The sequence below is a fragment of the Coccinella septempunctata genome, chromosome 7 (assembly GCF_907165205.1).
Source record: "Coccinella septempunctata chromosome 7, icCocSept1.1, whole genome shotgun sequence".
NCBI lineage: Eukaryota > Metazoa > Arthropoda > Insecta > Coleoptera > Coccinellidae > Coccinella > Coccinella septempunctata.
The window spans coordinates 831982-843626 of NC_058195.1; the positions used below are offsets into that span (position 1 = coordinate 831982).

General features: G+C 37.8%; 3 protein-coding genes across 6 annotated transcripts; 1 reads left to right on the forward strand and 2 right to left on the reverse strand.

Moving 5' to 3' along the window:
- Positions 1 to 247: 247 nt before the first annotated feature.
- Positions 248 to 3459, reverse strand: LOC123317321. Its single transcript, XM_044903789.1, has 6 exons — positions 3322 to 3459; positions 2952 to 3133; positions 2711 to 2887; positions 1806 to 1990; positions 534 to 1750; positions 248 to 481 (listed from the first exon to the last, which is right to left on the reverse strand). The coding sequence occupies exons 1-6, from the start codon at positions 3401 to 3403 to the stop codon at positions 333 to 335; spliced, it is 1992 nt and encodes a 663-aa protein (XP_044759724.1). The 5' UTR covers positions 3404 to 3459; the 3' UTR covers positions 248 to 332.
- Positions 3460 to 3488: 29 nt separating this feature from the next.
- On the reverse strand, positions 3489 to 4916 carry LOC123317330 (high mobility group protein B1-like). Its single transcript, XM_044903805.1, has 4 exons — positions 4636 to 4916; positions 4386 to 4576; positions 4086 to 4336; positions 3489 to 4026 (listed from the first exon to the last, which is right to left on the reverse strand). The coding sequence occupies exons 1-4, from the start codon at positions 4767 to 4769 to the stop codon at positions 3952 to 3954; spliced, it is 651 nt and encodes a 216-aa protein (XP_044759740.1). The 5' UTR covers positions 4770 to 4916; the 3' UTR covers positions 3489 to 3951.
- Positions 4917 to 4993: 77 nt separating this feature from the next.
- Positions 4994 to 10120, forward strand: LOC123317322. 4 transcript variants are annotated; one of them, XM_044903791.1, is made up of 11 exons: positions 4994 to 5422; positions 5496 to 5575; positions 5635 to 5726; positions 6046 to 6155; positions 6339 to 6593; positions 7390 to 7516; positions 7620 to 7778; positions 7834 to 8169; positions 8429 to 8617; positions 9100 to 9156; positions 9599 to 10120. In XM_044903791.1, the coding sequence occupies exons 2-11, from the start codon at positions 5497 to 5499 to the stop codon at positions 9833 to 9835; spliced, it is 1641 nt and encodes a 546-aa protein (XP_044759726.1). In that variant the 5' UTR covers positions 4994 to 5422; position 5496; the 3' UTR covers positions 9836 to 10120. The 4 variants fall into 4 exon arrangements, with proteins under 4 accessions (XP_044759726.1, XP_044759725.1, XP_044759728.1 ...); XM_044903790.1 differs by having other exon boundaries at positions 4995 to 5167; positions 5374 to 5575; XM_044903793.1 differs by lacking the exon at positions 9100 to 9156 and having other exon boundaries at positions 4996 to 5575.
- Positions 10121 to 11645: the final 1525 nt, after the last annotated feature.

The following is an 11645-nucleotide window of genomic DNA, read 5'->3' on the forward strand; positions in this document are numbered from 1 at the left end:
ATAACTCGATTGCAACGCCACCTACTGGGTTCGATTATAAATCGAAACGCCCACAAATGAAATCTAATCGAGATTTCCTCTGAAAAGCCTGAGACAATCTGATTAAATTTCGTTTGGGTGTTTTGATTTATAATCGAAAATAATTTTCAAACTTATTTTGCTACCAAAATTCCGTCTTTGGGTGGATGAATTTGAAATGGAGGAAAAATTAGGGTAAGAATTCAATGAACTATAAATAATGGCCACATTTTTGTTATAAATATTTATTATTCTAAAGAGAAACCGATGTTGCTTGTGGTAAAAAATCATCAGTTATGCAACTGAAAGAAATGCTAATGTGAAGAGGGAGTGTAACGAGTCAGGTCCTCAATATGGCTGACGAAATTTCTCGCTAAAAGCACATGATTAGGTATCAGACGGGTATCACAAATAACCCCCAATTTGACATGGTCAGCATACTCGTTAAAACACACGGAAATACCTGAAATAAAGTTAATGATGGTAATGGAATATTTAAAAAATATTTCACTCACAAGTGTTCGCCTGTGGGGGTCTGAAATATATGGCACTCTCTACTTCTTGGCCCCAGATAGTCTTCTGAGTAACATTCGGATGTCTACTAGATACTTCGGTAACAGATATGGCGAATTTTCTAGACAAATACCTCAAATAAATGATCAGGAGGATGGAAGGCAAAACTTCGGTTAAAATCCCAAACTTGGTTTGCAAAATCGTCAAGAAATAGGACATCTGTTGTTTCTCCAGACTCTCATTCAACCTATTTCTGATCTTCACTAAATTCTCGATCATGGTATCGCCCTTTTCCTCATTCAAGACCGGCAAACCCATGAAAAGTATACCGCTGCAAGAATCCTCAGGTCTCACGTTAACCCCGGTAGCAAATACATAGTTGGAATTTATATTTCTCATGAAAATCGCTATTTCTTCGGGGATCACGTGGTCCGTTTGTTTCAGGTATTTCGAGAGGTTCTTGCTGAAGGCCGTCAGCATGATTTCAAGTTCCGACACAGCGAAATTTTTCGATATAGTTTTCAGATAGCTGCTTTTTATAGGTTCAGACCAGGCCACGCATTTCCTGCCGCTCAAAGTGACCGTTTGAAGGTATTCTTTCTGGCACAAAATATGAGAGATTATGTTTTTAGGCGAATAAAATATTATCTTGGCCAATTCTATGAATTCGAACAGAGCGCCGTATATCAAAGGTACGTAAGTTTTTATCGAACCGACGAAAGTGTTGATGTTGTTGCAATAACCGTAAACGACGCACTGATACAAGGCGAAAAACTCGGAAATCAACATGGAAGGTAGAAGAACGGGCAACGAAATACAACACGTCCAAAACAGCTTCAGGGAAATCCTGAACAGATTCCTGGGATCCAGGGAAACCACGATCGATTTGAGAAAAACCGACAGGTGCAACTGCCTCTTGTTCTTCTCCTTCTCGATGGTGTAAGACACGAAAGTGAACCTAGAATGAAGATCAGGTTTGATAACTCTAAATCCGCGTCTGATTTCTTTCACAATCGAAACGAAAGTGATGAACGCTATCGCCAAAAATTGGGTGAAACTAGGGTTGTCTTTCAGCAACGCCACGTTTTCCAACGGATCGTAATTCGACAAGAACTCGTTCCAGAAATTCGTCAGTTCCAACACGATGTGTTCCAGGAGTTTCGGCGTCGACTTGGGTTTCTTGAAGATATTGTTGAGGGGGCTGTCTGAAGCGAAGAATCTGAAAGTGTTCAAAATAGATTTATCGCCCAAGGAGCGTCAAAATCGATGCTTACCCGGTGCTGGGTTTAGTTGGCGGAATTAAAGGTAGGAGATCACCGATGTTGAGGTGTTCATTGAGTAGAATATGATGCAATTTCAATAAGATGTAATGGTGGTCTTCCAAGGTAGGTATAATGATGATGTGCCATGGGGAGCAGTTTGGTGGCAGATATTTGGAGACAAGATCGCTCACATATTCCTGAAAAAAAAGTTTAGAAGAAGTGGAAGACTGCAAATATCAAAGAGTACAGAGAAGCCAATAAGAAGAAGAATGGTGGTCCTCACCAGAAGATTGGGGACACTTTTTATTTTATTATATTTCTAGTCTTCTTAATAAGAAATATGCTGATCACTCAGCATCACGTCAACTGTCAACAGCCCTAGTCTACCCTCACTTGTCCTTGAGGGCAGACTACCCAACATCCACTTATGTTATTCGTTAAGTTATTGATTTTCCCAGGTAATTTTTCTGAATTTTTTCCCCTAAGAACCTTCTGCGGAGTATGAGGAATGTTTTAATGAAAAAATGAATGAAATCGGTCAAGCCATTTTTATAGGATGCGATGACAACCCAAGAAAGGACTTAATTTTTATTTATACAGAATGGATTCTTCCCAATTTTTTAACTACGTTTTATTCGAATTTCCCAATACTCTTTTCAACTCATTTGTCTCGAATTAGAGGTTATAACAATTCATTCAACACTATCGTGAATGAATTGTTGTAATTTCTAGGATGAACTTTATAATCCGTATGACTCAAATCATCAAACAAAAACATGCAACCCTTATCATGTTTGTTGTGAACAAAGATATCGGACTGTCCCACAAATCGAAGAGTGATAAGCACACCAAAATAACTTGATCGTGGAAATTACGACATCGGCATGCATTTATTTCACGCAACAGATTTTATTCACCTGAATATTGAACTCTGTAACGGGGCGATTCTTGAAGATACCCGTGGAGACCGAAACGTTTTTCTCGATGTCAAACTGCACCTTTTTCCAGGCGTATTGGGCGCCTTTGGTGACCAGCGCTTGGTGGAGTCTGGGGAAGCTCAGTTTTCCATTTTTGCTCCTTCTGTTCACCACTTCCTGGTAAATATGAGAACTATGAAATTAGGGACTCAAACGAGACGATAATCTCGCAGTTTCTCACCTGCAAGTGCCGTTTTACAGCATCAGGTTGTGCGGGACCTTTAACTCTCAACAGTATCGAACCGATACCTTGGTTCCTGTGAGTATCTAGGAGACTTCTAACGGTGGTTGTTTTCACGAATTCCAAGTCTGGGTAAATCAATGAGATCAACCAGAACCATACTGATTGAAGCAGCTGACTGACTGAAGCAAAGTGAGAAGATTTACATATACAGAGGGTTTACGCTGAATATCGATCAGAAAGTTATTTGATGATGAAGTAAAAAATAAATTCTTGTTGAAAATGGAGAATTTCTCCCAAAATAAAAATAACCATTGAAAATGAAGCTTATAATCAGTAAATCCATGAAGTATCTTTAAAATTGACTCACCTACGAACTTGAAAAGCAACAAGGGCAGCACAGCAAAAAGCACAACCACGAACAGAGAGGCACCAATCAAAAAACCGAACATATTCACAAAAAATCAACTTTTCACTTTATAACTTGAGATCATATCAGCGAGGAATCAGAAAAACAATAAAAATAAAAGATCGGTGTATTATTGAAATCCGTGTTTATCCACAAATTGAATATTATCTTATATGACACAGACGATGACGTAATAAATGATCATCTAATGCACAGACCTATGAACTTAACAGAAGTTTTTATATACAGTATGCTCATAAACAATTTCTTAGAAACATATGAAAATAAAGAAATAAATCTTTTGAGTATTCAGAACTCTTCTATTCAAGCCTTTTTTTATAAACCATTATTCAGGAAAGACTCAAGACAATATGCCCCTCTACTAGAGATAATAAATAGAAATCTTGAATCAATAATGCATGGAAATATCGACTAGAAACAATAGAATATTCTCTTTTATCAACTCTTATCAACAAACTGATAAGCTCTCTTCTGCATAATTATCTACCTCTTCCAAATAAAAGGTCAACATTTTATTGTACTCAAATTATAACATTTCTTCTATTCAAGAGTCTTTGTATTCAATTCACATCAGTTCTTCATTTTGTACTCAGACATTTCAGCAGCATATTTTTCTTTAGATTTTTCATACATATCCACATAAACCTGAAATAGATTTTTCTCAATCATCTTCATCGATCTTTTGAAAAATTTGATTTCCCTACCCTCTTATCATTAACAGACAAAGTTTTCCACCTCACAGCCAGTTGCCTCGTCAATTCCTGTTTTGAAGGTTCAACTTCGCCAGGCTTCAGGTTCGAATTCAACTCCTCCATCAGAATCGGCCTCTGCTCTTGGCAAAATTGAAAAAAGGGATTGGAAGGCCTCTTAGGAGCGTTTGGGTCTTTTTCAGTTTTCAATGTTTTACGTTTTACCGGTCTTCTGTTTCTCGTTTTCTCCGGTTTCTCTTCGTAATCTAAAAATGGACCAGTGAGATCTCGTAAAAATTTCAATTTCCAACGAACCATCGAATTTCTCTTCCTTTATCTTCTCAGTTTTCACCACAACGTTGGATTTACTACCGTGTGGTTCTTCTTTGACCAAATCAGTATTCGGAATCACAGACCAATCTTCACCGTAGTGTTGCAACAACCTTTTTTTGAAGAATTGTACTTCTTTGTGTCTTTTCTTAACTATTTTATTCACTTCTTGTATCCTTAAAAATAATAACCGTGTATAGTTCACTGGTGTGTAAAACTAAATGTCTCTGAATACCTGAACACAAGAATTTCATTCGCCTTTTGGATCTCTGCACATTCTTCAAGTAACAACTTATATTTTTTATAGTACACATCATGTTCATTGTTGTCCTCAAATATACCATCGTTTTCCGATTCATCAGACATCATTTTGAAGGAAAAAACATAAAATTTGGAATTTTTTAGCGTTTTTGTTTATATATAACATAACCACAAAAATAAGGCTGTCAAAATGTAGGGTAGGCAACCACATTAACCCAGTATGAATTGCGAAAATTTATTTCCAAATTAATATGCTTTCTACAATTCCCAATTCAATAATTGAGCAAGTATGATTGCGTATCTTGAAGGTTGTGACATATTATTTGATAATATATAGCATTGAGCCAATTGAAGAGTGGTTTCATTGTTCGAGCGTATTTCGAATTATTCGTTCGAATTTTCAGATCATAACGAGAGATTTCGAATACTTTCGCATGTATTATGCATTTCATTTCACCGACACTGCAATATTATGGGAATCTAAATATAAATCTAACTGCAACCAGGTGAAATATCTCAGTATTCACCAGAACTCCTAATTTCTAGAACGTGCAAGCGCGCTATGTAAAGGTGTTTTTATATCTCGAAATTGGCGAATACAGTGGCAGGAATCCAGAAATTAGCAAATTCACCGAAATAATACCACGATTCATCATCTTTTTAGATGAATCATTGCGATAAGTGCGCAAATGACGTAAAATTTTACTTCTAGTGGTTGGCAGCCCTCGATGAAGTCCTTTGAAGAAAGAAAAATCCATCAGGTTTGACAGATAATTACAAATATTTGGAAAACTCTAGAAAAAACATTGGGAAAAAATTATCCAAAATTTTCAGAATGGAAAAATACAAGGTGGAATTGTACATTTACGATCTCTCCATGGGAATGGCTAAAACTTTAGCCCAAATGTTCATAGGTTGGTAATGAATTTGAAAAATGTATAAAAATAATTTCGTAAATTTGAAAAATTTATAGGAAGACCATTGGAAGGTATCTGGCATACTTCTATAGTTGTTTTCGGTAGGGAATACCTATTCAATTCGAATGGAGTTGAGAATTGTATCCCTGTAAGTACCCCTTGCTGAAATTTTTCATTAACTAGTTGTAAACTGATAGTTCTGACTGATACATATAGTTGCCCTCTTTGAAAATGCTTCCAGAATGAGTTGAGGAAGTTGTCTAATTCACCAATTGTGTAGGCATGAACAACATTTCTACGTTCAAATTAGATAGTCTAAAATTAAACATGTTCTATTTTTGAATATTGTATTGCCTCATTCTCTATGCATCTCATCTCTGAGATGGTACACTTGATACGCCGTAGTCAATTTAAGAATTGGCAGATTCAGTAAAGTGTGAAAGAAGTTCACAAGTGTGTTTTTCTAGGCAAGTACGCATTTGGGAAAACCACTAAGAGTTGAGGTTTTAGGATATACCGAGGTGCCATATCAGGTGTTCTTAGAATATCTCAACAGTATTTCTGAATCCACATATACGTGAGTTCTCTTGATTTATCATATTTCTTCATTTAACTATAGAGTGTTGATATTAATGTTCTCACTTACCCGAATTCTATATAGTCCTTTCTTCAGAATTTTTCAAGCTGAAAAGGAATTAACATTAATAATAGAATAAATAATATGTTGTCTTATATATTGATATATATATCTCCTTTGCAGGGGATCCACCTATAATCTTTTCACACACAATTGTAATAATTTCTCCGAAGAAATAGCCCAGTTCTTGGTAGGAAAAAGCATACCTCAGTACATTCTCGACCTACCTAAGGAAGTCTTGAACTCAAACCTCTCTCCACCCCTATTGGCCCTGCTCAATCAGCTGGAAAAAGGAGCACACGTTGGTGCTACTGGGCAGAGTACTAAAGAGGGCAGTCCCGATTACCAGGAGTTGCAGTCTCAGATAGAAGAAGCAAGGTTAGGGCCGAAAAACGTTGAGAAAATGTCGGGTGGGAACGAGAAGCTTTCGAATTGAATATGTTCACGATTTTCAGCTTGGACTGAAAGAAAAGTGGATAAAAAAATTGTTACTAAATTAAATTCCATCCAGAATGACTGCTTTGAAGTGTCAGTAGTTTGTAGAAACTCCTATCCACTTTTCTTCGAACCACATCTGCTTTTAACTTTGTTGTTGGTTTTTCTTAACCAAGTGTTATCTGTGTTATCGTTGCTGTTCAGTGCTACAGCTATTTTTTTTTAATAATGGAGATTGTTTACTCAATGAATGTTGTAGTACAAACAGCAACGATGCCCTGGTTTTCTCCTATTGTAATTCTTCCATCTACCATCTTCCGTTTATCTGACTAGTATTATCTCTGCTTATAGCGTATTGTGATATTTACAAAGCAGTTGTGATAGACTTTTTGTGTTCCATTTATCCATGTTTTGATTTTTTTTAAGGACGAATTGACTAGTAGCTCGAATTGTTTGCGAAAGTTGTACTAATAGCAATTGAAACGAATCAATAAAGTTGAGATAGTTGACAGTTGTTTATTAATTTTTCACATGCACCAAAATTTTCAATTAGGAGAGAAATTGAAGAAAAAAAAATGTTGCTGCCATAACACATTTCCAGTTCAAGTAAGAATTTCGAAGAAACTGCTAAAAATTTGGCTCATTTTGCTCAAGGGTGACCATCACCTCATTTTTTTCATCACAAACATAACATAAACAATATATTGAGGTGGGATAACACAAAATGAATTTATTATAGGTATCACTCTTTGTTACTTGAACTGAGAAGGAAAAGATTAACGGAAAAATTCTTTAAAAGGGAAAAAAAGAAGGCGAAAGAAAGAGAGAGAAGACGTAGAGAAGGTGAAGGAGGGACACAAGACGAAGTAAGTTTGGGACACAAAAAAACAAATAAAATTTAGTGAACAAAGAATAAAAAAATGATAAAAACAACAGAATACATTTGAGAGAGTTTCTTGTCATCCTCAGGAGAACACTATGAGTGAGGCAGAACTGGTTAATGGCAACAATAAGGTTGCTTCCCCAACAGCTGAGCAACTGTTGGCTTTGGACGAAGAAGAGAGGCTGGAGGAGGAAGAACAGAAGATTGACAAGAACCCCCCCATCGTTTTTTCCGATGCCGTTGATGTGAGTCTAGTTGAAATTAAATTTTCAGGAATGGCTCTAACTTTCCGCCCTACAGGTCAAAGCGGAGTTTGACGCGTTGATCAATCTCATAGATGGAAAAATATCAACCGTTGAACAGGGTTGCATGGAGGAACTGTCCGTTTATATGCTAGAAGGCGAAGGTTGTTGGGCGCTCAGCGATAATTTCTTAACGTTCGTTGGAAGAGTCTTCAACGACGCAGTTTTTCCCGTGGAAGCCAGGGTAAGGATGACAAACATCCTTGCAGCGGGAGCTCTGAAGAGCGACATCATTCTTCTTTTGCATCAAGACAGGAAGGATCACGTCCTTATGAACTACGCCTTCGGAATCGACAGGCTCAGTTTGGAGGAACAGCAGGCTCTCAGTCTCCTCGTGAGTACTTTTTATCTTAATTGAGGTTAGGTTGGGAAATTTGGCAACAGCGCATACCGATTATGAGGCTGAGTCGCAGTTTTATGGCGAAATGGACAAAATTTTCGTTAAAGCTCCAACAACTTTGAAATAATAAAGATTGATGGGTCAAAAATTGCTTTGCCGGAAGATTAATGCAGTGGTTGCCAGATTTTCTCTTTGAGGTTAGGTGGGGTTTTAAGTTTCCGATCCGTCAACTTTCTTATACTTGTCGTTGCAGATCTGCAACCTGTTTTCCAACATGAGCGCCTCCGAATGGCTCTTGTACATATCCGAGTGGAATCTGAACGGGCAGCAGACCAGCAACCTCAGGGTTACCACGAAAGTGAGCGTTCACTGCCTGTTGGCCGACGACAAGGTCCTGCAGGACAGGGGTACCGCCATCATCCACAACCTGGGTTGTAAGGAGGTAAAAACGGTGGTCCGTATCAATGTCAATCAAATTTAGTGTGTTTGAGCGTTCTCTATAATACAAGATCCTAACCGAATTCTGAAAACGCGTATACAAGACCATAGAGCTTGGTGGGGTTATATCGCGTGATCAATTTGAATTCTGATAGGCTACAGATTTCCGCCACTGAACCAATTAAATTTCGAGAATTCACTGACGTCAGAAGTAGGAAACTTTTCAAGTTGCCCTTTTGAAATCGCGTTATTGTCAATGCCAAAGTATAGATATGATTTTTGTGCCTAACAAACCTTTCCATTAGGTGGATTTATTTTTAGAAAAGTGTCCGGATATGTGTAGATTTCATCATCAATTAAATTTATCGCCCATTTTACGCCGTTTAGACTATGAATTCCGTAGTGCTACTCGGTTTCTTGATTGAATCACATTTGTGTGTATTTGACAAGATACTCCTTTTCCTTCTCGTTTTTTTTTTCTTTCAGAAATTGTTCAAAAATATAAGGATTCGTCAGCTTTTGCCCAAAGGCTGTTTGTCTAAGGTAGCTTCATTGTGAACTGGCTTCCTTTTATATGTTATCATTGTTTTAGCGTTGCTCATCCTGTCTCTATTCTATATACCCATTTTCATCGAAGGAATCTTCGAGCACATAGTAATACTCATGAAGAATCTTACGGTGAACCAGTATCTTTCACTGGATTCAAAGATGAGGAAAGAAACAGACCTCGCTTGCTAGAATATGTTTTGCAAACGCCGATATCTACTCGCATTTTGATCTCATCACTAAAAATGTAACAGCCATAATTATGCAGCTTCCTTTGCTACTAAAACTGTAGTATTCAATAAAAAGCAGAAGTTGCCCTACGAAAATTGAAAATTTCTTGTCTTATCGAGCTTATAAACAGAAAATTTCAACATTCGATGGGAATTTCTATTTTGAACTTGTTCACTGTGCTATTTATCACTTTTCTTGATGCTGCCAGGTGTTTGACGACGTAGCGGTGGAGTTGGCCATGGCGGTGTTACAGTTCTTCAATTCTAAACCCTCAGAAGAACACCTGTTCAGGTGCATGAAGGCGTTGGCTAAGTTTTCCCAAGTTTCGCGACAGGAAGTACCACAACTGATCCAAATGATAGGACCGGATCCGAAAAGCTTCGCAGGTACCAGCGAGAGAGTCGATCAGCAGATAGCGGAAATCGGCACGGGTAGAAGATCTTAATGAAATCTTGTTAAACGGACGAGGAAATGTAAAATTTCACCTATAAATTTTGAAATACACCAAATTATAACCACGGATACCTGTTTTTTATTATTGGCATTTATTGAAGGGAATTTTTGAAGGATTTTATTGATGCAAGTTTATATACCGAGTATTTATACGTTTCTTATGATATTATTTTGATGTGTGTTTATAAACTTGATCTTTAAAGTGTAAATATTTGTATGCTTGGCAATTTTTGTAGTGTCTTCCTATTGTATTGTTACAATAAAGAAATACTAAGTATTTTTGGGTTTTTTTATTGGATTGAAGATCTCTTGACTGAAAGACCTTGAAGGAAAATATGATACATGGATTAGGAACGTTTTTGTTGGCTTCAATCAACTCGGCGTCCCAAATTATACCAGATATCTGTCCGCTGTGCCTCACAAATTGAAAATTTCGCGACGTTAATGATTTTCTGAGTCTAAAACGTTTCCGGGAAGCTATAAAACGAACTACTAGTTAATTTGCACGGAAAAAACCGTCCAGTCCGCCGAACCTATGGGAAATAATCGTAAAATTCACGAGAATATCCCGAGATAGCATATCTATTTAATGGGTACTCCCGAATATTAATTCGATTCGATTTTAAGAGTGCATCTTTCATAAAATCGTTTATATCTCGGGGAAGCAGAAGAATATCGGTCATGACGGCAGTCTCTTGGAATTTCCATCTCTAATTCGATATACAGCACATTGATAAGGTCCTCCTGGAAGCTTTCAAGTCCGCCGAGGTCAAACCTGGAGCAGTTCTGCGTCTTCGGCGGCCGACAAACGACGTTCGGAAAGTTTTCTCCTGTAGAATTGGTCGATTCATATTTTCCAAGTTTTTCGCAAATTGAAACTTTTCGTGCCAGTTCAGCTGATATCCTGTAGGTAGGTGTCTATCGAAGTTGCGGACCCCCCGGTTCGTTGAACTTTCCAAATTTCGTTAGGAATTCTTCTAATGGACTTCCGGAAGTTGGGGCGAGAAATTTTGAGGGTTGAAACTTTGTCGAATAAGTGCGGGGGTAGGTAATTGAAATTAATAAACAAAGAGGAAATCGCGTCTGAGAAATGTGGGAAATTTAATATTGTAACGTTTCGCGCTTTGAAAGGCGAGGGAAATTTTTGTTTTGGGAAAATTAGATCCGTATGGTCCCTCTATCATCTCGCTCCTTTTTATAGCTACACTTGTCAGTAGATGTACATTTGCTACTTGAAAGAAGTATGTACGGAAGTTTCCCGCCTCATCCACAAAAAAATTGGATTTTATCTTGAAACAATCATTCGAGTTCTGTTGAGGAAAATTCGTTGTTGTCGAAAAACTTCCCGCGAAAAGCCACAAAGTTTTATTCCCCAATATCCGACCTCCCCTTCGCCGAGATCGGATTTGTGACATTCTATTTTCCCCATGTCATATTCGGGTAATAAAAACTGGGTTTTCTCTTTCCCGTCAAACGCATACCCTTGAGGGGTCCACGTTGAGTTTTCTGATCGATCCGGACAAGAATCGTGCCTATCGACAGATCTGGTTTATATTGCCTCTTCAACTCCGATTCGGTCCTTCAGCATCTTTCAATAATTCCATTCCGGTTCACGATAACATGCCGTTGGGGATGCAGATATTGGCAGCCTAACGCAAACAATAAAGGTTTAACTCTAACCGTCTCCGAGTTTCGGAAAATGCAGTTAGTAGAGCTATTTTGCCAGTGGAAGTGCTGCATTTACTTATGAGGTGGAAGAGTAAGAGCTCTGTCTCACAAGATCGGCTAATACGGTCAAATGC